The sequence below is a fragment of the Theropithecus gelada genome, chromosome 1, assembly GCF_003255815.1.
Source record: "Theropithecus gelada isolate Dixy chromosome 1, Tgel_1.0, whole genome shotgun sequence".
Lineage (NCBI taxonomy): Eukaryota > Metazoa > Chordata > Mammalia > Primates > Cercopithecidae > Theropithecus > Theropithecus gelada.
Genome location: NC_037668.1, coordinates 199522787 through 199550185, shown reverse-complemented (window position 1 = coordinate 199550185; position 27399 = coordinate 199522787). Strand labels below are relative to the sequence as shown.

Genomic DNA, 27399 nt, shown 5'->3' with positions numbered 1-27399 from the left:
TGGATGTGAATGCAGAAATCTGGCTCCAGAGGTGGAGTCTGAAACTGCCTTTCTAAGTGACTGATTGCCAATCTCTGGAAAATCAGTTCAATCGAAGGTATTAATGGATCAAAATGTCAGTATGTTTTCAGATACCCTAACTCCATAGGAAGCTCAGCGTATGGGATTTGAGATACTGTAGTTTAGAAGGGAATTGCTTTTCCAAGGGAGGGCACCCTTCAGATAAGCCCCTCAAACCGCCCTTCTGTAGAGTCGCACGAGGACAGGCCTGCTAAAAACGATGGCGCTGGGGGGTTTCCAAGACAGGAAATATCTAAAGCCAGAGGCTGACATATTATCTTGGCGAACGGGAGAAGGGAAAAAGAACCCTCATTTTTTGGAAACACAAGTTTTTAGTCTGGATAATGGGTAAATGACATTAACTCTTTGTTCCACCCTAATCTTCCCAGCTTGCTCAAATTTTGCTTCTCAAACCTGGGCCATTCCTTCTTATTCAATTTGCCTATTAATTCCTTCAAGCTTTTTATCCCTTCTGAAATAGGTGGTAGCATACCAAATTGAAACACAGAACAGCCTGTTTCTTTCCCCCAGGGTCCGCTAGGGCGCGTCGGAGAAAGGGTTAACCGGGCGGGTGGGAGGGAGGGTCGGGCTCACACCTTTCGCAGAGACCTCGGGCGGCGGCGGGGCCCGGGAGGGGCGGAGGCTGGGGCCAGACGCCTCGCCGCCTCCGCCTCGGCGAATAGCAGCGCGCTGCCCGCCCGGATTGGAGCAGCAGCATCACGCTGACCTCTGCCTGGGATGTAAACCGGCCCGGCCGCTGCGGGCAAAGGAAGGCTCTTGGCTCCTCCGGGAAACCCAGCCCCATCACCCGGCTCTGAACGGCTCGCAGGCGAGCGGCAGCAGCCTCGGCCCCGGCAGCGCCCAGCGGCGGCTGCGGGAAGCGGAGGGAGGCCGACGCGGGCGCGGGCGGGGAGCGTGCGTCCGTTCGCACAGGCAGCGGGAGGAGGGGCGGCGCGAACCATGGCCGGGGACAGCGAGCAGACCCTGCAGAACCACCAGCAGCCCAACGGCGGCGAGCCCTTCCTTATCGGCGTCAGCGGGGGAACGGCCAGCGGCAAGGTACGGCGGGGCCCCAAGCCGCGCTCCCCTCCCGGCTCTGGTCCCGGCGGCGCATGTGGCCGGCGGCCGCGGGCCATGTCAGTTGCTGCAGCCACCGCGTGGCCCGCGCGCCTCCGCTCCCGGCCGCGCTCCAGCGCGGAGTGCGCCCCGCGCGGCCTGGGGGCGCTGCGGCGGGGGCGGGCGAAGACTCGGGCCATGGAGGTTCTGGGGGTACGCGGCTACGATCGCAGGGCTGGAGTGCTCCCCTCGCTTTTCTCCCCCTGCGTTAATAACTCGTGGCCGGGGTCCTATGGGGGAAGGGCAGGGAAGCGGATGCTTATTGTTTTGCAAGTCCAGTGTTGGGGGAGAGGGCTTTCCGCAGGACCCCCTACGAACCCCCGATGGCCCCCCACCCCCCCCCCCCAGCCCGGGTCTGGCACAGACGTGCTCGCCCAGCGGCGCAGCCGGGTGCTGAGGGCGGAGCGAGCCGGGAAGCGCGGCCGGGAGGGCGAGGGTGGCGGGAACGCGCGAGGCGGCATCCCGGGGAAGGGGAGCCCCGTTTGGGGCTGCACTCAAGGGCTGGGGATTACAGGGGTTTCCGGGTAAAAGCCTGAGAGCCAAATAGGTGCCCTGACATTAATGAAACGGTAATAGTAGGGGCTTCTGTATTTTAAGGTTATGAGAGGAAACGTGGTCGACTTCAATGAGAAAGTTGTACTGGCTCCATGCTCTTCGGTGTCCGGGACGTACGCGTCTTGGATCCACGGAAGGGGGTCATCGTATGGGCGTCTGACACTCTTAGGAGCCTGTTTCCTTTGTTTTATCAGCAAGGCAAGAAGAGACGAGGGAAATGACTTCCTAGCTTTACCCCGGGGCTTTTTCTGCAGGTGGAGAAGGGTGGAGTCCTCCCAGATGCTTCTTTTCTTTGCTCCTCTAACAGCCTTTAAGATGTGGCTACTTGTTTTTCCCACCGTTTAACACCCTCCAACTTCATTTGGAGCACGGGTTCCTCAGGGGAGCCTGAGAGCTGGGTGCTGGTGTGCGGGTTTGGAGAGGCGGGATGATGCTTCCCCGGGCTGGGGAGAGCAGAGCAGGAAGGCTGGTTGGCGCCATGAGGAAAGAGCCACGAGGTTTTCGCTCCCGAACCGACGCGTCCGTAGCCCCTCCTCCATTTTGGTTTTACGTTTTTCCCTCCAGGTCTGGACGACTTTTGCGCAAGGAGCCCAGCTAGACACGGCGGCTGGCCCTGTGGAACTTCTTTATTGATGAAGTTAATCTCGTCCCTAGCTCCCAGGGTTAGGAATCGGCCTGCTTTAGGTCCTGAAGTTTCTGTTCTGTGTGCTCCCTGGTTGAAGGCTTTTAAAAAAAATTTGTAATTTTTGAATGTATTCTTTACTATGACTTATACTAGTAATTCAAAGCAAAACCAGAGTGCTAGCCCTTTCAGAAAGCTTTACCTGTTCTTTTAGAATTATTCTTGCCCTTCTGGCATACGCCTGTTGGATTGAGAGCTTTTATATATGTGTGTGTGTGTTCGTGGCTGTTTTCCCAGCCCTCCTAGCATAGTGCCTGCCTGGCATGTAGTGGGGTCCAGATTTTAAGCTGAAGTCCAGTCCTCCTAAGGTGGGGAGGAGACGTAAACTTGCATATGAGCTTTTAGAAACAAAATGACCTTGGTAATCGTCTAAATAATTTAGTTACCATCAGGGTGAAAACTGCCACCCTAGAAGGTGAATAACTCTGTTCTTGTTCTTGTGTATTTCTCAGTCGTCACCTGTTCTGACTTGATAATCAGTACAAGCTTTTGGTGTTACTTGGGTAAAGTGTGGAATGGGAATAGTGGTGAGCCAATATGGGAGAAGCTAATTCTCTGCCTCCTAAAGTGCTGGAGTTACGGGTATGAGCCACTACCCGGGCTGGCTTTTTAATCTTTATTTTTTGTAGCGACTAGGTCACCATGTTGCCCAAGCTTGCTTGTACATTTTTGACATACAATTGATTGATAGTTTGTCATCCTTTAAGATTGTTGATATTTTTGTTATTAAAAAAATCCAAGACTGGGCCTGGTGGCTCACGCCTGTAATCCCAGCATTTTGGGAGGTGGAGGCAGGAGGATTGCTTGAGCCCAGGAGTTTGAGACCAGCCTGGGCAACACAGTGAGACCCCGTCTGTATAAAATGAAAATTGTGGTGGGTTGAGAAAGTTATTTTGACCTATGTTAAAAACCAGATTCTCAGCTTGGACAACATAGTGAGACTTGTTCTCTACAAAAATAAAAAAATTATCCAGGTGCGGTGTTGCATGTTTAGAGGCTGAGGTGGGAGGATTGGTTGAGCATGGGAGGTCGAGGCTGCAGTGAGCTGTGATTGTGCCACTGCACTCCAGCCTGGGTGACAGAGCAAGACCTGTCTCAAACAAAAACCAAAAAAGATTATGGCTGGGTACAGTGGCTCACACCTCTAGTCCCAGCACTTTGGGAGGCCAAGACAGGAGGATGACTTCAGAACCAGCCTGGGCAACAGAGAGAGACCTTGTCTCTAAAAAAAAAATAAAAATTAGCCATGTATGGTGGTTTGTTCCACCAGCTACTCAGGAGGCTGAGGCAGGAGGATGGCTTGAGCCTAGGACTTGGAGGCTGCAGTGAGCTTTAGTGCCACTGTACTCCAGACTGGGTAATGTAGCAAGACCCCATCTCAAAACCAAACGAAACCAGATTCTCATATTTCCCCCTAAAGGACAGGTGTAGTGACAACACTAAAAGGGGGAAAAAAACCCAGGCTAAACTTCTTTGCCTGCATACATACCTGTGACTTTTAGGTATCGTTCTGTTTCCTTTTTATTGCCTGTTCCTTGTTCCTGTGACCTCTTCATTGGACAACTGAAATAGCCTCTGAATCTGTTCCATTACACTGTCATCAGAATGGTCTTCCTTAGGAATAGCTCTGGTTGTGCCATTTTCCTTTTAGGAAACCTTGGGTAAGTCCCCATTGCTCAGTACAGGTCAAATACATCAGTATAGTACAAATCCCCTTGGCCCCTGAACGTGGTCCCAGGCTATTTATTGTTTTTATTTTTATTTTATTTTTTATTGAGATGGAGTCTCACTCTGTCACTCAGGCTGGAGTGCAGTGGTGCCATCTTGGCTTACTGCATCCTCCACCTCCCGGGTTCAAGCAATTCTCCTGCCTCAGCCTCTCGAGTAGCTGGGATTATAGGCATGTGCCACCAGGCCTGGCTAGTTTTTTTGTATTTTTAGTAGAGGTGGGGGGTTTCACCATGTTGGCCAGTCTGGTCTCGAACTCCTGACCTCAGGTGATCTGCCTGCCTCGGCCTCCCAAAGTGTTGGGATTACATGCATGAGCCACCATGCCCGACCTTATTTTTCTATACAGCCAAATGCACACAGACCATCTTACTGAACTGCCTTCACTTAACATTTTGCTCAGTCGTCTTCTTTTTGGAATGGCCTTTAGGCTTTTTAAGGCTCAACTCTGTTAATACTTCCTCGAGGGAACTTTGTTACCTATTTCCTTAATGAGAATTATTTTTTCTTTCTTCTGCTTCCATAGACTTACCATATCTTTCTTGGCTTATGGTTATTTGTTGACTGCTTCTTCCATTAGAGTATGTGTTCTACGAGAGAATACTTTTTCTTAACCTGTTTAAGTGCTTGGGATTGAGGGGAAATAAGGATTTTAAGGAACCATGAGAGAAGGTCTCTGTCCTTAGCAGTTTACTGTTTCTAAATTTCTTTCACTGTTTTTATCACCAAGTCACTTTATCATTAAAGCATTTGATTATCTATTCCCTTTGAAGTCAGGTACCAGTCTTCCCTACTGGTAGATGACAATGGAAGATGAGGTTAGGGGAACTTTTGACTTAGTGATAGGACTGGGATTGGGATCTAGGGTTTTATTTTTTATTTTTTATTTATTTTTGGGACAGAGCCTTGCTCTGTCACCCAGGCTGGAGTGCAGGGGTGCGATCTTGGCTCACTGCAACCCCAGCGATTCTCCTGCCTCAGCCTCCCGAGTAGCTGGGATTACAGGTGCCCACCACAATGTCTGGTTAATTTTTGTACTTTTAGTAGAGACGGGGTTTCACTGTGTTGGCCAGGCTGGTCTCGGTCTCCTGACCTCATGATCTGCCTTGGCCTCCCAAAGTGCTGAGATTACAGGTGTGAGCCTCTGCACCCGGCCAGTTTTTTTTTTTTTCTTCTTAAAATCTGTATCTGTTTTGAACTTTCTCCACAAGCAGTGGCCTCTTCGTATGAGTATTTTTAGGGAGGTTGGCCTGCGTGTGACCAATATAGGACACGAGAGGAGATGCCGTCCCCTCTGAGGTGTGGACTGCCACCTCAGTGCAGCTTGGCCATGAGTCAGCATCTGCTTTTGGAGTGCTTCAGAATGTGCTCTGGACCCGTGTCGGCTCCCACTGCCCTGTTCTGGAACCTCGGTCGCCATCCCCATCCAGCCAGATCACGTATTCCACACCCTCCTATCAGGTGTTCCCGGGACTGTGGGGCTGGTTTGTTCCTTCTGCTGTTTTTCTCAGAGCTGGCATTGTGTGTTTTCCATCACCTCAAACTGCTGCCATGGCGGGGAAGGCCTGGTGTGATCTGGCCCTTGGGACCTCCTTCCCTTTCCCCCTCTAGCTAGTACAGCCACACCCACTCTCGGCATGGCAGGCTTCCCCCCAGCCAAGGATGTCCGCACTTGCTGTCTGCTCTGCCTGAAACTCCTGCTTTTTCACCGAGCCATGCCTAGCAGGATATCTGGTAGAATGAAGAAACCCTGGGTCCTGCTGCCTCCAGTAGTTCCTCTCCTGCTGCCTTTCCTCAGGCTGTATTTCTTCTTTGTTCCTTGAGTGTCTTTGAAGTATGGTTTCTGATGCTCACTCTGTCTGTGGTCACCTACCAGTTCACTACATAGCATTTGCTTTCATGTAATTTCTTTGTCACGTCTTGCTTTTATGAGGTTCTGTGGTGGAGACAGATTGTCTTTGGGAATTTCACTGCTGAAGACCTGACCTTTTTTGCTAGTGGGCTTGGTAGTGGTGCTGTTGGAACTACTTACGGTCTCTAAATCTTAGACTTGTATTTCAGTATTTTAAAATCAGTAAAAAAGGGTTGAGGGTATGCTTTTATATGCGAGTGTGTATGCATATGTCTGTATGCTTTCATGTCCATTAAACCATTTCAGTCATTAAGCTGATTTGTCATGAAAGCATTTGATCTTTTCACCATATATATAAAATATATAAGCATAACCCATATATAATTATGACATACAAAGTAGGAATAAAAAAAGAAAAAAAACATTTAGAAACATAATTTCTTTAATAGTATAAAATCTTTCGATTGTTACTAAAATATTTGTGACTGAAGATTGAAAGATGTTTTGTTTTTAAAAATCTTGTTTAATACTTGGTGATTCTTGGATGGCATTGGTGGTGGTAGTTTTGGTGATCATTCAAGACTGAAGGTTTTGTTCTAAGTTTAGTCTTCTGAATTTTTATTTAATGATTATCATATTTGAAAAAGTTACCCCTAAAAAGATCCAAGTAGAGGAAAGCTATCATTTTATAGTACTTACTAAATCATGATGTTCCCATCCTCCAATTATGCTATGACTTTTCTTTAAAACGAGCTAGAATATTTTCATCTTGTAGTCCTAGCTACTTGGGAGGCTCAAGTGGGAGGATTGCCTGAGCCCTAGGAGGTTGAGACTGGAGTGAGTCTTAATCCCACCATTGCAATCCAACCTGGGCGACAGAGCGAGACCCTATCTCAGAAAAAAACAAAAAAAGTTCCATTAGTATACGATTTAATATAATAACCTGAAAAATATAAAGAACCATATAAAGCCCTCCAGCATTAGACTTTCAGGCCTCATAAGTGGTAATATGATTACATGAGGGGGCAATGGTTCTAAATGTATGCTTGAGAATTTTGAACAATGAGAGAAGGTAACAACTCTGAAAACAATTTGCTTTGCCAACTTGCTATTAGCAATACTCTTTCCATAAGATGAGTTTTTTTCTTTCTTTTTTTGTTTTTTTTTTTTAAAGCAGTTGTTTTTACTTGGTTTCTCCCTGTGAAACTATAGGAAAGGTGTCGGTATTTCTGTGAAAGCCCACACTTGACCTTCAGTACCCTATGGGACAGGGGACCAGCAAGCAGTACTTTTTATTCCTGTGATATGTAGTCTTTGGCAAGAATTTTGCCTGACACATACATGGCAGAAACATAAAAATTTTGTGTGGGTTGTAGAGTTGTGCTGCTTTATTTCCTTATTCAGCCCATAAGTATGCTATTTGGTCTGACATTTTTACCTTTTTTTTTGGCTGACTAGCAGGGAGCAAGGGCTATTTTGTCATCTCAGCTAGCATGCTGTGCTTTCCCTTGCCTGTCTTGTAGAAGTCCAAAGTTCTGTGTCTCTGGGATTGCTTTTCCTTGGGAGTGGAGATGAGTACTGTCTTTGCCCTTCGCAGGCTTCTAGTCTCCTAGGCTGTCTAGATAAAGCTTGTGGTAGAATGGGCTGACAACAGTGCTGATTTTGGACTATGGTCTAAAAGACATTTTTGCATTCATAACCACTAAGAGAATTTTGGAGAATTCTTCATCCCATTTTGCACATATAATACATATATTTTTATATGTTATAAAATATAATATATTTTGTATGTTATAAAATGTTTTTATGTTATAAAATATATATATTTAAACTTAGTTATTATTATTATTGTTTTAGAGACTGTGTCTCACTATGTTGCCCAGGTTGGCATGAACTCCTGGCCTTAAGCAGTCCTCCTGTCTTGGCCTCCCAAAGTGCTGGGACTATAGGCATGAGCCACTGTACTGGGCCCCATCACATATTTTTGACATCAGTTTTTTTCATTGTAAGTAAAGAGTTGTTGAAAACAATTGTTGCTTAAAAACAACAATTGTTTCATTCTTTTAAGTTATCTGATGAGTTCTAACTACTGTAATAATTTGACCTATTGTCATACATTGTAAAACCTGTAGATGAACAAGCTGTTATTTGAGTCAGAAATGTTCACTTTTCTTTTTTCCTCAATCATTTCAGTTTTGCTTCCCCTGCAAAATATTAATTTAATTTCATTTTTTTATGCTTGAAAATATTTTATTTGTCACTCTATCATATGTGACAAAAGTATACATTAAAATTTTATTTCCTGTTCTCATGAATCTAAGTATTTATTTCTTTTGGATTGCATTACTACTGTACTTATTAGTACAAAATTCATCAAAACAAATGGATACTGCCGGGCGTGGTGGCTCACGCCTGTAATCCCAGCACTTTTGAGAGGCCGAGGCAGGTGGATTACCTAAGGTCAGGAATTTAAGACCAGCCTGGCCAACATGGGGAAACCCCATCTCTACTAAAAATACAAAAATTAGCTGGGCGTGGTGTCGGGTGCCTGTAATCCCAGCTACTTGGGAGGCTGAGGCAACAGACTAGCTTGAACCTAGGAGGCAGAGGTTGCAGTGTGCCGAGATTGTGCCACTGCACTCCAGCCCGGGTGACAAGAGCAAGACTCTGTCTTAAAAAAAAAATACAAAAAAAAAACCAAATGGATATCTTATACATTTTTTTTTTTTTTGAAGAAAGCATCTTGATGAGATAGAGCCTTCCACCCCGAATTATTTGATGATTCTGTGGATAATTACTATTTAATACTAGAATAAGATTTTTCATTTGTATAGCTCTAAGCTTTAAGGAACCCTGTTGACATAAATAAGTAGATGGAAATGGAAAGAATATTGTTATATCAAGGTCAATCAGACTCAGTTTTTACCTTTGAAATTATATGTCAAAATACAGTGGATTTTTATGAATCAACTAGCTTGCCATTCATCTCCTCTAATTTTGTAGAAAGCAGGAAAACTGGAAACCTCCAGACCTGTAAAAGGAGTTGTTATTCCATCATTAAGTCATTCATCTTCCAGTATCAGCTTGAGTATTTTAGATCACCCTTTTGCATGGATTCAGAATGGAGGGGTGATGGGCCTTTATTTTGTAAAATGAGAGAAGCCGGATTGTGAAAGGGTGTCCCTGCTGTCACTTGGCTCGGGAAGTTTTCACGTACCCTAGTTTGAAGACAACTGATTTAGGTAGCTTGGTGTCTTAGTCTGTTTTGTGCTGCTGTAGCAGAATACCTGATAATGAACATAAATGTATTTCTTACAGTTCTGGAGGCTAAGGAGTCCAAGATTGAGGGTCTGACACCTGGCCTTTTTGCTGTGTCATGGTCGTCCCATCCTGGAAGGCAGAAGGGCAAGGGGCGGGGGTGGGGAGGAGAGAAAGTGAGTGTCCTCACGCACAAGAGGTTCAGACAAGGTTCCTTTTGTAAGGAACCCGCCCCTGTCATAACGAATCTGCTCACATGATAAGGGCACTAATCCAGTTCATGAGGGTGGTGCCTCCAAGATCCAAACACCTTCCATCAGGCCCCACTTCCTAACACTGCCACATTGAGCATCAAGTTTTCAACACGTGAACTTTAGAGGACACTTTCAAACCACAGCACTTGTGTTCCAGCCCACTGTTGCCACTTACTTATTAAGTATCTGTATATTCATCTACAGAAGAGGGTCCTTACAGCCCTTACATTTTCACAGTTCTGTAACTAGCCTTGAGTATCCTATGATTGTTACCACTGGCCACATAAAGTACTTCTTGAATCTGAACCTGTGTAAGTGGTAGACATTTGTAAGCTTTCTTTGGTGGGATTCTGAAAGACTGACATCCTCTGCCATTTGCTAACGTTCATCTCAACTGGATACCAGTTAGATTTCCTGAAGGTCCTGGTACCCTGTATGCTTACTGTCACTTGCAAACCTTTGCAGGTGTTGCTGTTTGCTGTTTTTGGGTCCTCCTCTTCTATGTCGCTAAAGCATCCTAAACAGACCTCAGTTACAGAAATTATTTTCCCTGCCCTGTGTGGTCCTTGCTTGTTTAGTGTATCTTTAGGCTGAGCTCTCAGGATCAGGGACTTTGTTTTACCTCACTATTGCCTGAAGGTAACACATGTCCAAAAACAGGAAGGATGAGGAGGTTCTCAAATGTTTGTTGAATAACCAAATATTAAGTATTTTTTTCCCCAAACTCCGTGTATCATAGGAATTTCAACATGTCCAGTATTGAACTCCTCATCTCACCCCTTAAACATGCTCAATCTTTAACCTTCACCATCTCAGTTGATGACAGCTTCATCTTTCTAGTTGCTCAGGCCTAAAACCTCAGGGTTATCCTTGACTACTCTTTCTTTCTTCTGTAGTCTCAGACTGTCTAGAGAGAACTTACAACGAATGGCTGGTAAGAGTGCTGACTTTGGACTGTAGTCTTCAAACATGTTTGCGTTCATAATTGCTAAGTCACTTGGATCCAGTCCATTAAGAAATCCTGTTGGCCCTGCCTTCACAACGTATCTGCAGTCTGAGCACTTTTCTACTCCTTTGCTTCTACCCTGGTCCAGGTCATCATTCATCATCTGTCGGTTGCATCATTGCAGTTGTCTCCTGACCCATCTCCCTCTTCCTTCTTTGTATACATGTTGTATTCTCATAACAGCCAGAGTGATCCTGTTAAAATGAAAGCTGGATAATTCCCTGCTCTGATACAACCCTGCAGTGGCTTCCCATTTTACTCCTAGTAAATTAAGTCTACAACAAGATGGGGAGGGCTCTACAAATGGGTCCTTTGCACTGGCTGTTCATTCTGCCAGGGCATCTCTTGATACCAGTGTCATTAACCACCTTCCCTCCTTCAAGTGTTGCTCACGTGTCTCCTTCTCATGATCACTATTTAAAATTGTAAACATTACACACTCAAATATCTGTTGAATGGTTGAAGAATGAATTACTTTGCTCAGTTACCGCTTCTAATACTAGTTTTAACATTAAACCTGTTGCTGGGGGATGTGGATAGTTGTCCCTTTGCTGTTCACATTTGTATTTCCTTCTGGGGTACCATCACCTGGATAAGATTGCTGGCACGTTGTCAGTCACTGAGCTTAGTCTTGTAAGTGTGCATGCTAGATGGCTTAGATGCCTGTTTAATGGTGCATTAAAAAAAAATCAGGCTGGGTGCGGTGGCTCATGCATGTAATCGCAGCACTTTGGGAGGCCGGGATGGGTAGATCATCTGAGGTCAGGAGTTCCAGACCAGCCTGACCAATGTAGTAAAATCCCATCTCTACTAAAAATACAAAAATTAGCTGGGCATGGTGGCAGGTGCCTGTAATCTCAGCTACTTGGGAGGCTGAGGCAGGAGAATCACTTGAACCAGGGAGGCAGAAGTTGCAGTGAGATCATGCCACTGCACTCCAGCCTGGGTGACAGAGCGAGACTTCGTCTCAAAAAAAAATAAAATAAAAAATAAATAAATAAATAAAAAGAAAAAAAAATCAGAGAGTGACTTTAACTTAAACTTTTAACCTTAAATTCTTATTGTCATGCTCTTAAAGAACTGTCTCCTGACAAAATACAAAAAAAATAGCCGGGCGAGGTGGCGGGCGCCTGTAGTCCCAGCTATAGGGAGGCTGAGGCAGGAGAATGGCGTAAACCTGGGAGGCGGAGCTTGCAGTGAGCTGAGATCCGGCCACTGCACTCCAGCCTGGGCGACAGTGCGAGACTCCCTCTCAAAAAAAAAAAAAAAAAAAAAAAAAAAAAAAAAAAAAAAAAAAAAAAAGAACTGTCACCTATTTTGTTTAACTTAATACTTTTAATTGAGGAAAGATATGCTTTTTTTATTAGTCGGTGGCTACATTTTTCTCTACCTCCTTTTGTAGAGAAAGGAAACGTTTGAGAGCAGAAGGAATAGAATATTGAATGATACACAGTGTTTGAAAGAGAGGTAGTGAATACTCTTCAGGAAGGAAATGCAAGCTGAGGGAGCCCTCCTTGTCTGACTACAGAGGGAGGACACAAGCTGAAGTGGGCATGAGATTGGCCATTTGGTTTCTGGAGGAAGGGGTCAGGAGACATCCGTTGTTAAGGTGGAAAACTTGTGTTTTGGATGTGTCTTCTGGGAAGAACTCAGTCCTAGCCTGCCATGAGGCTCTGCTTGCTAAGTCTTGGTGGAGTATAAGGTGTTTTTTTTGGTGTGATAGAATTGAAGCTTTATAATGTCTCCACTTCGGGTTAGGATTGAGAATCCCTGGTTTGTTCAGAAAATGCTTCCTTGAGGTAAGCCCAGGAAGCTTGATGGAGTGGAGAACATGCGTGGGTTTTGGAGTCAGCCAGGCTTGTGTTAACATTCCTGCTTGGCCACTTCTTTTTTTTTTTTTCTTTTTGAGACGAAGCCTCGCTGTGTCGCCCAGGCTGGAGTGCAGTGGCCAGATCTCAGCTCACTGCAAGCTCCGCCTCCTGGGTTCACACCATTCTCCTGCCTCAGCCTCCAAGTAGCTGGGACTACAGGTGCCCGCCACCACGCCCGGCTAGTTTTTTTTTTTTTTGTATTTTTAGTAGAGACGGGGTTTCACCATGTTAGCCAGGATGGTCTCGATCTCCTGACCTCGTGATCCACCCGCCTTGGCCTCCCAAAGTGCTGGGATTACAGGCTTGAGCCACCGCGCCCGGCCCCTGCTTGGCCACTTCTAATCTGTTTCTTCTGAACCTATTCCTACATCTGTGAAAAGGAGATAATGTCTGGTTTGGAGAGGTGTTGGGGTTAAACGGTAAAATGTATGTAGAGGTATACGCTTCTGCAGCGGGCCGGTCACTTGCCAGTACCGTGATTAATGTTCTGTGCAGACGTGCTGTCAGAACAGGCTCATTGGCCAACCTTCCCTCCCTACCCCCGCCCCAGACGGAGTCCTGCTGTGTTGCCCAGCCTGGAGTGTGGCGCGATCTCGGCCCACTGCAGCCTCTGCCGGGTTCAAGCAGTTCTCCTGCCTCAGCCTCCCAAGTAGCTGGGATTACAGGTGCCCGCCACCACACCCAGCTAATTTTTGTATTTTTGGTAGAGATGGGGTTTCACCATGTTGGCCAGGCTGGTCTCGAACTCCAGACCTCAGGTGATCTACCCACCTCAGCCTCCCAAAGTGCTGGGATTGCAGGCGTGAGCCGCCGCGCCTGGCCCTTATTGCTTCTTTAATCCGGATCACAAATTGCAGTTTTTGAAGCATCCACCCCTTCCTGCTCCTGAAAGAAAAGGTCCATGTCTTTGTTCATTCAGCCATTCATTCAGTAAATATGTGTTGATTACTTACAGTGTGTCAGACACTTGTGAGGTGCTGGGAACACAGCAGTGCATTAGAGAAAGGCCCTGACCTCAGGGAGCTTGTATGTTTAGGTCTGACTCATCTGTGTTAATCCAGTGCCCAGTGTCATGGTAGGTGTTTAAGCGTCTGCCAAACTGCATTAAGTGATACTCCCTTTACTGGTTTCCTGTAGCAGTCATTCTCTTGTGTCATGGTTGGCTGTTTACACCTGACTTCCAGATTCCAGGATCCTGGAGTGTCAGTTATTCCTCTTGTGTCCCCAGTCTGGTGCACAGGAGGGCTTCAGTGTGATTGTTGAAAGTGTGCTAAATGCCAAGTAAATGCTCCAGCGATTAAGTGCTGTCACAGGTCGAGAGGAGTCAGAAAGTGTTAATGACTGTGCTAAAGCTTTTCTTGCTAAAGTCACCAGTAATCACCTAGTCTGTAAATCCCGATCAAGCTGTAGATTCTTTACCTTGACTTTCTGTAACACTTGACAGTGCCCTTGTCCTCTGGGAAACTTTTCTTGGTTTCACTGCTCTTGGCTGGTTGGCTTTCTTCACTCTCACCATTTTTCTCACTCATCCCTGGGCCCTTTTCTGCCTATGGCTGTGTCATGCCTCAGAATCCCCTTCTTGGTTCACTGGTTTTTCCCCCTCCCTATTCTGTATTCTCCATTTGTCAGTGATTCGAAGATTGGCTGTTTCCTGCCTTGAGTCCTTTCCTGGGTTTCTTTCTCATTTATTCAGCTGTCACTGGGCATTTCCACATCATGTTCTTAACCAGCGTTTATCCAGAATGAGACTCCTGACAATACCCTGCCTCCTCCTGTTCCCAGCCACAGACCTGCTGCTCTACCTGTATTTTCTCTCCACACAGATATACAAGACAGAAACCTTACAGTCATCTCTGTCACTCCTGCACTTCCACATTCTCCCACATCCATCCCGTCTCCTGGTGCAGTCAATCTTCCTTTCTGAATTTCTCTTGAAATAATTTCTCCTCCCAGTCTGCATCCATATTTCTTGCCTGAATGACTCTCCACTGACTGATTTCCCAGCTGCCAATCTGGACCACCTCCAAAACGTTCTCTACATTGCTGCTGGAGTGATCTTTTAAAAATGCATCTCTGATGCTGCCTGTCCTTCCTGTACATTCTTCAGTAGCTCTTCTTTGCCTTCAGTCTTGCCGTCATCCTTTTCTTCCAGCTAAGCCACAGGAGGCTTAGTCCCTCTAGCCTTGCTTCCTGTCACCCCCTTCTTGCCATATCGGTCCTCCCCCACCCTGAGTTGTCAGCACTTCCAGTTCCCAGCTCCTGAGAGCTCACCTCCAGACTACTGCACGTGTTGATGCTGCTGCTTCTGATGTGCCTCTTTTGTGTGGTCACTTTTACTCATCCTTCAAACACCTCTTCACCTGTCACTTCCCCTAGGAAGTGTTCTGTCAGTTCACTGCAGTCTGAATTGAGGTTTGCATCCTGTGTTTTTCTTTCTCTAACACCCCACGCTGCTCTCTTCTCAGTAGACTGAGTTTAGGGTCACTGTCTTTATCTCTGTCCATTGTGCCTAGAATATTGTAGCTGCTCAAACTTACTTGAGTGAATGTATTCAAGTCTTTTTTTTGAAACCACGATTGTGAGATTGGTTTACCTGGGAGTTCATCTGGGTCTTTTTTGTTTCTCATTCTCATATCAGAATTTAAGATTTGAAAACTTAATTTCGCACGTATAGTTTTGGGAAAAAAGTCATCTTTAAATGAATGCTACATTTATAGCAAAAATTAGGGACATGATTGAGTTTCAAGAAGTCGTTAGCCACAGATTTTTTGAGGGATGGTACAGGCTTTTAACTTACTAGAAAGGACAATTTTTGGTTGGGCTTGGTGACTCAACGCCTGTAATCCCAGCACTTTGGGAGGTCAAGGTGGGAGGATCACTTGAGGCCAGGAGTTGGAGACTAGCCTGGCAGCAGAGTAGAACCCCCATCTCTACAAAAAATAACTGATTAGCCAGGTGTGGTGGCATGCACCTATAGTACGAGCTACTGAGGAGGCTGAGATAGGAGGATCTGTGGAGCCCAGGAGTTTGAGGGTGACACATGGAGAGACCCTATCTAAAAAAGAGGAGAACAACCTTTATCATGTTTTGCCACTTTTTATTCTTAATCAGAAGTAACATATGTTCTTGTAAAATGTTGATTTAATGCTAGTGGAGTGCCTACTGCAACTCTTGATTCCACTGCCTTATTTTTTTCTTATATCACTGATATCATTTGAAATAATTTTGCATGTGTTTATTGTTTATCTCTTTTCAGTGTATTTCTTTTGGTAACAGCTAATACTTCCTGAGCACTAACTATATACTAAGTGCTATTCTAAGTGTTTTATTTGTATTAATGCCTTTATTTCCTCTCACAGCCCCTTCAGGTAAGATACTCTAATTATCCCCAATTTCAACACAGGAAGACTGCAGCCCCAAGGCATTAAGTACCCACTGTGCCACAGCAGAGTGCCAGGTGGGGCTGGCATTTAAACTCCTGGCTTCGGAGTCCAAAAAACCTACTCTGCTCCATTGAATCTCAATGCAAGCCTGAAAGGGCACATATGCCTTCTCCTGCGGTGCCTGCACCTAGAATGGTTCCCTCCTCATAGTTGACATTCAGTGTGGATGAACACGAGGTATTCCAAGTAAGAAGTAAAAGTAAAATCCTTCAGCACCTGTGGTACTGTGATATAATAAGAAATATGTATTTGGTCTCATTCCTGGCACAAAGCTCCTAAAACCCTTGTGGATAGGGGCATTAGGAGAACCTCTTGTTCTAATGTGTTCCTGACAGCCCCCAAAACCTTTGTAATTTCCTGGGTGATAACAGCTCCTAAATCCCTTAATTTCTCAGGTGATAGGAGCATCTTTTGTTTTAACAAGATAACTGTGGTGGGCTCCTGGATAGCCAGGATGGTGGCTGGTTGCCAGGGGAACCAGCTATGTGATTACATACGGTGTTAGAACTTTCAGCTCCATGCCCCTGACCTCTGGGGAGGTGAGAGGGAGAGGGGGGCTAAAGGTCGAGCTGATGACCAATGGCAGCATTGTGATCAATGATGCGTATATAATGAAGTTTTCAGAAAAACCCAAAAGGACAGTTTTTGAATGAGCATCCAGATAGCAGAACAGGTGGGGGTTCCTGGAGGGTGACTGCCTCGAGAGGGTGTGGAAGCTTTGCGCCCTTCCCACATGCCTCGCCCTTTGCGTCTTTTTAATCTGGCTGTTCCTCTGTTTCCTTTGTAATCTTTATAATAAATTATAAATTGTTCTCTTTATAATAAATGGGTAAACATAAGTATTTCTTTGAGCTCAGTGAGCCACGCTAGCAAATTAATTGAGCCTAAGGAGGGGTCATGAGAACCCTGATTTAAAAGCCTCTGTCAGAAGCACAGGTCACAACCTGGGACCTGCCATTGGCATCTGAAGTACGGGGCAGTCTTGGGGACTGAGCCCTCAGCCTGTGGGATCTGGCGCTCTGTCTAGGTAGATCGTGTCAGAATTGAATTACAGGACACCCAGCTGGTGTCTGCTGGTGAATTGGTTGGTTGCTGGTGGGGAGAAATCCCCACACATTTTGGTGACCAGAGGTGGAATATTCTGTGCACAGTAGAGGGTAGGAAAGGCACTTTGTTTTTTTTTCTGTATCTTCTTGGCCCACTCTTCCTCAGAGGTTAGTTGCTATAATTTGTTTTCCTCATAAAGCTTTTCCTTTTCAATTACAAATATATATTTATGCACAGATGAAGTACTTATAAAATGAATGTTACCTCTCTTGGGAAACAGACTTTTTTTCTTCACAACTCTTTGGAGAGCATGTCCCTTGAGATGTGACATTATTTTAGCTTTGTAACAATTAACTGGATCTGAGTTGTTTTACATCAGCTAAATATCAGTCTCCTTGCGATCTGGGAAATATTTAAGTCTCATCAGCAGTATTTTGGGGAAAGGGGTGCTCCTGCAGATGGCAGCTGCTGTTTTCTTTTTGTTTGTTCATTGATTGATTGGTTGGGACAGGGTCTCGCTCTGTTGCCCAGGATGGAGTACAGTGGCATGATCACTGCTCACTGCAGCTTCAACTTGCTGGACCCAAACAATCCTCCTGCCGCAGCCTCCTGAGTAGCTGGTACTATAGGAGTGTGCCACCATGCCCAGCTAATTTTAAAATTCTTTTTAGAGATGGAGTGTCACTTTTTTGCCCAGGCTGATCTTGAACTCTACACTCCAGTGATCCTCCCGCCTTGGCCTCCGAAAGTGTTGGGGTTACAAGTGTGAGCCACTGCGCCCAGCATTCTGTGTGTTCTCACTGGATGTCATGCCCTGCAAAGAAAGTTGACCAGGTGCAGTGGCTCATGCTTGTAATTCCAGTGCTTTGGGAGGCCGAGGTGGGATGATCACTTGAGCCCAGGAGTTCCAGACCAGCTTGAGCAACACAGTGAGACCTTGTCTCTACAGAAAATTAAAGTAAAAAAATCAGCTGAGTGTGGCACCCGTAGCCTAGCTAGTCACTCTAGAGACTGAGGTGGGAGGATCACTTGAGCCCAGTAGTTTGAGGTTACAGTGAGCTATGATTGTGCCACTGTGCTCCAACATTGGCAGTAGGCTGAGACTTTGTCTGTAAAGAAACACAACAATTTAAAATTTATTTAATGTCCCTAGATTCCTACAGGTATTGAATTCCTATGGGTATGGGATTTTGACTGTGGTCTTTTCCTAGTTTCTGTAACTGTGCTGATAAGGAAAAGAGACTGCCTTTTTTTTTTTTTAAACAAAACAAAACATCTGAAAATTGGTCAAGTCTTATCTTTCCTTCTGTTTCCCTCTGGTGGTAGCAGACAGTTTGCCTGTAGGGCAAGAGTTTTTAGATTAGCCTGGGATCCATGGATAGGCTTCAGAAGGGCTATCTATCTTATGAAACTACACATAGAATTTTGTTAAGTGTGCATTTCACATTTCACTGGGGAGAGTGTTTCATGCCAGATCCCAAGTTGAGGATAAGCACGAATCCCTTTTGATATAGGTGTATTCTTTGTCAAGTTGGCAACAAGGATCCTGGAAGCTGACTTGATTTAGGGATTAAAGCGTGTTTTTCCTTTTTATTCCTAGTCCCAGAAAATTATACCAGTAGGAATAAAATGAGAGAGGGCAGTTTGGACTGTTCCTCAGTGAAGAACAGGGGTTTGCACTCATCAGGTGGATGTATGGGCTCAGCCTGTATAGGGGGGCACCTGCTCAGATTAAATCTCATGTTGTCGTGTGACAGCAATGTCATGACTGCCTTTGTCCCCTTGTGAACTTTGTATCATGTAGAGTGGAGATAGCTCGCACCCTTATTTAACTGGCCATTTTTATTTTCAGATGCTGCTGCTGTGAAGTGTATATGTGCTTGTATATTGTTAAAAATTTAACATACAAGTTATTACTTTGGTAAGAGTGAAAAAAAAAGTATACAGTATAAAAAGACAAATCACACCGTCTAAGTGCTGCCACTTCCTAGTGAAATGATCTTGGGCAAAGTTACTTGCTGTGTGTCAGTTTTCCTCATCAATAAAATGGGTACCAAAGTAGTGCCTGCCCATATTGTGAGGATTGTAAAGATTACATACAATAATAAATAATATGGAAAAGGCAATTGAAATGGTTTCTGGTATATGGAAAACAGGCAATAATTATCTCTTTTGATAGTGATGGTATTGATAACCATAATGACACCTAGAAAGGCCTGTAACCAAAAATCAGTAGTCCTTCCTTTTTTACCCCATCCCATTTTTAAGAAACAACCACTTTTAAATCCTCTAGCTATTTCTTTTATCTCCATATTTGAAAAAATTACATTTTCTTCATTTGCATCACCCCCTCAACCTCGACTAGGTTAAGCCTCTTTATTGACTTTCTCTTTTAGAAGATCAGATCAGGTTTTTAGTTTTTTCTAGAGATAGAATCTCACTGTGTTGCCCAGGCTGGAGTGCGGTGGCTATTCACAGACATCATCATAGTGCATCCTTGAACTCCTGGCCTCAAGCACTCCTCCTGCCTCATCCTTCAGAGTAGATAGGGCTACAGGCATATGCCACCATTCCCAGCTTGAAGATTAGGGGTTTTTTTGTTGTTTGTTTTTTGAGACTGAGTCTTGCTCTGTCACCCAGGCTGGAGTGCAGTGGCATACTCTTGGCCCACTATCTCTGCCTCCTGGGTTCAGGGTTTCACCATGTTGGCCAGGCTGGTCTCGAACTCCTAACCTCAAGTGATCCGCCCACCTTGGCCTCCCAAAGTGCTAGGATTTACAGCCTTGAGCCACTGCACCCGGCCGAAGATAAGGTTTTAAGTGACACCTCCTGCTTCCCTACACTTTTCTTCACCTTCTGACGCAATTATATCAAGTTTTGGTTAAATAGACATTTAGTGTTAACATAATGATCATATGAACATTTAACTGCTAATCTGAGTTGAAAAAGTTGGGGGAAATATTGTTTGTTGATTTTAGTTATGAGTGAAGTTAAAGGTTGTCATGTGGTTGTAGCTTATTTAGGTTTATTTTATGACTTGCTCATTTTTCTCCTCAGATACTCAATTTTACCTTATTGGTTTGTACAAGCAGTCTGGACTCAGAAAGTATTGGTGGAGGTTGAACTTCTTGAAGAAACATTGAGCTTTTGCTGGGCGTGGTGGCTCACGCCTGTAATCCTAGCACTTTGGGAGGCCAGTGCAGGAGGACTGCCTGAGGCCAGGAGTTTGAGACCAGCCTGGCCAACATGGTGAAAACCCATCTCTACTAAAAATACAAAAATGAGCTGGGTATGTTGACGTGTATCTGTAGTCCCAGCTACTTGGGAGGCTGAGGCAGGAGAATCGCTTGAATCCGCTGAGGCGGAGGTTGTAGTGAGCTGAGATCGTGCCACTGCACTCCGGCCTGGATGACAGAGCGAGACTCTTGTCTCCAAAAAAAAAAAAAAAACAAACACACACACACCAAAAAAACACACCTGAGCTTTACATCCATAGATGAGGAGTTTGGAGTAGAAATAGATGACCTGTTATCTGTGTCAGCTTTTGATACTATCTGCCTTTCATGTCTTTATTCTTCTTAGGTTATCATCTTAGCTAAGGCTTTCTACCCATAGAAATAAGCCCACCGTATTTCAGAAAACGTGGTGGGTCATAGGAAAGCACTCAGATGGGACAACCTAGTTGGATTTGGTACAAAATGAGCCAGATGTGGGAAAAGGCAAATTAACATGATTATGAAAAGTAAGAATGATGGAGCTGGGTGCGGTGGCTCAGGCCTGTAATCCCAGTTTGGGAGGCTGAGGTAAGAGGGTTGCTTGAGGCCTGGAGTTTGAGATCAGCTTGGGCAACAAAGTGAAACCCCATTTTTAAAAAAAGATAGTAGGGAAGAGCAGAGGTTTCTTGAAAGTGCACTCAACAAAAGGATTAGGCTGATCTAATAGTTGGCATGTCAGTATTGATACAGTTTTCCTTGGTACAGTCTACCCAGAGTGGGGGAAGGGGCAGAGCATAAGGATAGAGGGGGAGTTGTGGTTTTGTGGATGTCAGGTGTTTACCACCAAACCAGATGGAGGTGGTCAGGTGGTGGAGAGCTTCTGCTCTGAGAACCTGACCGAGAAGCAAAACATTGTCTCTGTGTAGTGCTTGGCACAACCGTGGGCTCTGATCTGGGAAACAGTGGACTCGGGACCAAAGCAGATTTCTCTGTGGGGCTATAGTTAATGAAACTGTCCTGAAGCCAGCCTGGTCTAGGGTATTCTGGCCTCTAAGATTGAGAGGGATGGTGGGCAGGGCAGTGGGCCAGAGGTGAAGTGAGATGAGGAAGGCCAAGCCCTTTTCTCCTGAGGAAGCCAGTGCTAGGGCACCAATTATAGTTTTTGCACAATGCCAGCTTCCAGCCTGCATAGAGAAACATGAAATTTCTGCTTAAAACGGAGTTCCTTTTTCCATTTTTGGCTCTAAACTTTTTATGTTGGGAGTTAGGAACCAATTTTGGAGAGTGGTTGTAGTGAGGGAATCTGGAAAACCTGTGAAAATGGAAAAGCTCGTTTTAGACAGGAAAAATCTGTCTCTTGGAATGAGTAGCAGAGGGTTTTCTTGCTCAAGGTAGTTTTCCTTTCTGTTCTTGGTGTGGTGCCTGACTCCACATTTTTCACCCAGCTCTTAAACAGGTTTTGCTGAGTAGCTGCAGGCAAGTCATCTTCTCTGTAAATTAGATGTAGTTAATAACACCTGTTACTCAGAGAGTGACTGGATTAACAGGTAAGAGTTTGGACTGGAGTGACCCAGAAATGGTATGAAATAGTGAGAAGAACCTGAGATCACTAGATGTCCCAGAGAAGACACTTTCCTTAGATCTCGGTTGAGGAGACTGAACTAAACAGCCTTTGTTCATTAAAAAAATTTTTTTTTATTTTTATTTATTTTGAGACAGAATTTTGCTCTTGTTGCCCAGGGTGGAGTGCAATGGCACAGTCTCGGCTCACTGCAACCTCTGCCTCCCGGGTTCAAGCGATTCTCCTGCCTCAGCCTCCTGAGAAGCTGGGATTACAGGCATGCGCCACCACACCTGGCTAATTTTGTATTTTAAGTAGAGATGGGGTTTCTCCATGTTGGTCAGGCTGGTCTCGAACTCCCGATCTCAGGTGATCCATCTGCCTCAGCCTCCCAAAGTCCTGGGATTTTAGGCGTGAGCCACTGCACCTGGCCTTATTTTTTAATTTTTAAATTTTTCTTAGAGACAAGGTCTCACTCTGTTGCTCAGGGTGGAATGCAGTGGCGTGATCACAGCTCTCTGCAGCCTTGAACTTCTGGGCTGAAACCATCCTCCTGCCTCAACCTCCCAAGTAGCTGGGCCTGCAGTCGCACATGCCACCACATGTGACTAATTAAAAAAAATTTTTTTTTTTTTTTTTGAGACGGAGTCTGGCTCTGTCACCCAGGCTGGAGTGCAGTGGTGCGCTCTCAGCTCCCTGCAAGCTCCACCTCCTGGGTTCACGCCATTCTCCTGCCTCAGCCTCCCAAGTCGCTGGGACTACAGGTGCCCGCTGCCACACCTGGCTGATTTTTCTTTTTTTTTTTTTTTTGTATTTTTAGTAGAGACGGGGTTTCACTGTGTTAGCCAGGATGGTCTCGATCTCCTGACCTTGTGATCCGCCCACCTCGGCCTCCCAAAGTGCTGGGATTACAGGCGTAAGCCACCGCGACCGGCCTTAAATTTTTTTTTTGTAGAGATTGGGTCTCGCTATGTTGCTTGGACTCCTGGGCTCAAGCAATCCTCCCGCTTTGCCCTCCCAGTGCTGGGATTACAGGCGTGAGCCATTGCACCCAGCCTAATCAGCCTGTGAAGTCCCTTCCAGGTCACACAGGGTGAATCTCGGGAAGGCAGACTGGAGATTCTGCTCCTCCTGTTATCTCTGTCTCATCTTTAGAGCTGGTCCAGTGCACCTGGGTGTCTCTGAGATCATGCACCCCCGGGGCAGCAGTAGTGAGAAAGACGGTTGTGAAAGGCGCATTGTCATGATAGTTTTTCTTTCTGTGGTTTATCCTTATTTCCTGGCTTCGCCCACGAACACAGATTCTCAGCCTCTTTCTTGCCTTTGTCTTATTTTCTTTTGAACATTTATTTGGAAGCCCTCATTTTGTGCCCATGTTTTTTTTTCCTGGATCTGGATGTGGTTCATAGGAGTGACCTCAGCCCAACATGAGTACCTTGTGTCGATAGTCTGGCTAATTTAACATTCTGAAAGACCTCCTTATAGCCTAATAAGAATCAAAAGTCAAGCTGGTAAAGCTACTGTTGCTACTCTGTGCATGCTGCTCCCCCGCCCCTGCAATATTTATTAAAATGTGACCCTCTCAGAGCCCAAGGCTTGAAGCTGCTTATGGATTTTTTTTCTTCTAAAAAAAAAAGAAAAAAAAACAGGATACATGTGCAGAATGTGCAGGTTTGTTATATAGGTATACGTGTGCCATGGTGGTTTGCTGCACCTATTGACTCGTCCTCTAAGTTCCCTCCCCTCCCACCCCCAACAGGCTCTGGTGTGTGTTCCCCTCCCTGTGTCCATGGGTTCTCATTGTTTAACTTGCACTTATGAGTGAGAACACGCGGTATTTGGATTTCTGTTCCTGTGTTAGTTTACTGAGGATGATGGCTTCCAGCTTCACCTATGTCCCTGCAAAGGACATTATCTCATTCCTTTTTATGGCTGCATAGTATTTCATGGTGTATATGTAACACGTTTTCTTTATCCAGTCTATCATTGATGGGCATCTGGGTTGGTTCCAAGTCTTTGCTATTGTAAATAGTGCTGCACTACACATATGTGTACATGTGTCTATAGTAGAATGATTTATATTCCTTTGGGTATATGCACTGTAATGGGATTGCTGGGTCAAATGGTATTTCTGGTTCAAGATCCTTGAAGAATCACCATACTGTCTTTCACAATGATTGAACTAATTGCAACAAAAGCCAAAATTGATAAGTGGGATCTAATTAAACTAAAGAGCTTCTGCACAGCAAAAGAAACTATCATCAGAATGAACAGGCAGCCTACAGAATGGGAGAAAATTTTTGCAATCCACCCATCTGACAAAGGTCTAACATAGAATTTATAAGGAACTTAAACAAATTTACAAGAAGAAAGCAACCCCATCAAAAAGTGGAGAAAGGATATGAACAGACACTTCTTGAAAGAAGACATTTATGTGGCCAACAAACATGAGAAAAAGCTCAACATCACTGATCATCAGAGAAATGCAAATCAAAACCACAGTGAGATACCACCTCATACCAGTCAGAATGGCGATTATTAAAAAGTCAGCAGACAGTGGATGCTGGCGAGACTGCGGAGAAGTGGGAATGCTTTTACACTGTTGGTAGGAATGTAAATTAGTGCTTATGGTTTTTAAAAGGCTTCCAGAGTAGGGGACCCATATATTTAGTCCCATAGAACACATCTCTTAACCTACCTCTTAGCATTTCATCTATCCTTCCTTATATAAGTTATTTCTCCTGGAGTTGGGACAGGAGGTGGCTTGTTATTTGGGTAGAAAGGAGAAAGAATGGGTGGGTATGTGGACAAACGGCGTGGGGAAATAGATGGCATGGGAAGTGTTGCCACAGCTCTCTGGAAACTACTTGGGTATTATGATTAATGGATAGTCAAACATCTCTCAAATATTAAAGAGTGGTCTTCCCTTAAAGGTTATTGTTCCCAAGGTTATCCCTCTCTTGGTGCCCTGGCTCTGGTTTCTTTTCTTCTAAGTTGCCCCTTTGATTACTTGTCATGTGAATATCAAGGCCTGATCCTTCTTCTATGTGAGTTCCAAGGGGCCGCCTTCCCGTGGAGTTTTGCAGAATCATATGTGTCATAGAGAACAGGTTTTAATATTGGGCTGCTGTTAGGCTTTAGGGCTAGTGCCGAGAAGCCCCAGAAAGAGCTGAACCTACTGATGAGGCCCTTCCCAAATCTAATCAGAGATGGGGGAAAATTTGGGTGCTGGGAAGAGCAGATCATCTCAGTGATTTTAATGCCCACCTTTATTTGCAAAGTGAAAGGATAAATATATTTCCCTATTGCATTTCCTGCCCTTTACTTGTCAGGCATATTTGATATATTTTTTTGTTTTCATTTAAAAAAATGCCATAAAAACCATGTCAAATATGCCAAATATTTATTTTTTAAAAAGTAGGCCAAGTATTATATCTTTCTGCTAAATCTAGTGGATTCTTTCTCACCTACCCCCTCTCCAAACAGGTGTTTGCAGAAAGGCTTTTTTTTTTTTTTTCCCAGAAAGGATCTTTACCCAGAAAGGAATTTTAAACCTCAGAGTTGTTCTGCTTCGCATCAGTGCTTCCCTCACTGAATGTCATCCTTAGCCAGAATGTATTTCATAGAGTGTTCCTCCTCTTTACACTTTCCATCCTTTGATGCCTTCTGACCCATGAAAATGGTGAAAAATATTTGTTTCGGGCCCCTAGTATTACCAGGTTTGGGCACTATTGCTATCCTGCATCTTTTTCATTCTTATCTCTGTGCTGTAATTCTATCTCCCTTCTTGAGTATTTCACAACTGGAGACAAGTGAGTTTCTTCCCTAGAACTCTTAACTTACCCTAAGTATAAAGATCTGGGTAGACACTCAAGGGCTTTTGGAATGTCCACTCCTGGGAGCAGCTGTATTTTGTTACTAGAATATAAAGACCTCATCTTTCAAAATTTCTTTCTTAACAGTTTTAGATTCTTGGATGCTGAACGTTCACCAGTTCTTTCAACTAGATCTGTGTAGTCAGAATTCCATGCTCTTTGGGAAGTCTGAGAACGTTTAGGTACCATTCCTACCTGCTCTCATTTTGGGGTTCAGATTGTGAGTCCGAATGCCTGTTGAGACTTTCTGAGAGCATAGGAAGCACTGGAGCAGTGGGTTCTGGAGTGGCTTCACCAGGCACCTCAGAGCATAGTAGCAGGCTGAGAATGTCTGTGTGACCCCACACAAAAAGACTGTCTGGGAGTTGGAAACCGCTCCTCCCCGTGTGTTGCTTCCTGCTGCTGGACGTGTGTCGCCACAGTAGGAGGGGGGATGGAGAACAAATTATGTCTGCTCCTTGGATATTAGTTAACCTCATTCAGATGATTCTCAGATGTCCCATGGGGAAGTAAACTGATTTCCCGGGTTTTGCTGTAGGACCTGATTAGTCGCATACTGCAGAGAACCAACATGTAGCATAAGGCGCCATTGCCAGCCTGACCAGTGTAGTAGGAAACTGGGTCCCACTTCCGCAGCCCCCAGCCCTGTCTTCTAGAGTTAGACTGTGCATTGCTCACTAGGCTTCCTTTTTTAAAAATAAATAAATAAATATGTCTTTTGGATCTCTTTAGATTAGAAAAAATCTGTATTTGACTTTCCTATGTTTGTCCTGATTTCATTCAGTCCTTCACTCCGAAGCAGCTCCCCCACCCTCCCCACTTAGCTCCTATCTTACTTCACCGTATCTTTTCTAGTCCTTAAATACTACCTTCCATGCCTTGTTCTGGTCCTCGAAATCTTTCCTTTATTCTCCTGTTTTTCCTACCAATCCCCAACTCTAACAGAACCCTACTGTAGGAGAACATAACTGAGAAGAATTTAACTGGGTTTGAATAATTAAATAAATTCCCGTATGAAGGTATAATAAATAATTTTCTAGATACTTTGTACACATGACACTGAAAAGAGAGGGACGGATTCTATAAAGTAGCTCACTGGGGGAAAATTACCATTGCTACATTTTCAGCCTTAAATTGTAAGGAGTGCAGATGGTTAGCCAGCCTGTGTTTCTCCCACCCACCTTCGTTTTAAACTGTCCTACCCTAGAGAGATGGATGCTTATAAAGTAAATGAAAAAGACTTTACCTTTAGAATGACATAGATTGTGATTGACAGGTCCAGGTAGCTCTTAGTATGTGAAGGGGAATAACAATGTGTTAGGCTTTCTTAATTCATTCCATAAACACCTATTCCTAGTTCTTGTCTGAATCTCCATTTATTTTGCAGCAAAGATGTCCCCAAATAAGGTGGTTATATATAGCAACAGATTCTACTTCCTCACATCTTGTTTCAGGACAGCTCACTCAGTTTTTTTTAACACATTTCAGTGGGCCCAGAATCCATCGTGGCAGGAAGTCAAACTGTTTTTACATGTATATTCGGTCACTTCCCAGTTTTTTCATTTTTTTTTTTTTCTTGCAAGCTCTTTCTGTCCGGGCTGAGACCCACATACATCTCAGCCAGCTGAGTTGGACATTCCCGGGTTTCTGTTGGTGTCTGAACATGTGCAGAGCAGAAGAGTATGTGCTACTTGAATCTTGCTGTGCGTGAGCTGCTGGAAGTTGCTGTGTCTGACTGGTGTGTAGAAGCTGGGGCTACTGTGATGGGGAACATGAATGTTCGAGGAGTACAGGTGGATGTGGGGTGGGGACGAGAGCTTGTGCATCGTTACAGAGCCAGCCTGGCCCTTTGGAGACTTGGAACCGCGTTTCCGTG

General features: G+C 44.8%; 1 protein-coding gene across 2 annotated transcripts in view; it reads left to right on the top strand.

Annotated features, from left to right (window-relative positions):
- The first annotated feature begins 681 nt into the window (after window positions 1-681).
- The window catches only part of UCK2 (uridine-cytidine kinase 2), an 85341-nt gene continuing 58623 nt past the window's right edge, over window positions 682-27399 (top strand). For both annotated transcript variants that reach the window (XM_025397841.1, XM_025397848.1), the window contains exon 1: window positions 682-1119. In XM_025397841.1, the coding sequence (XP_025253626.1) occupies window positions 1021-1119 (99 nt within the window). In that variant the 5' untranslated portion in view covers window positions 682-1020. The remainder of the gene's footprint in view (window positions 1120-27399) is intronic.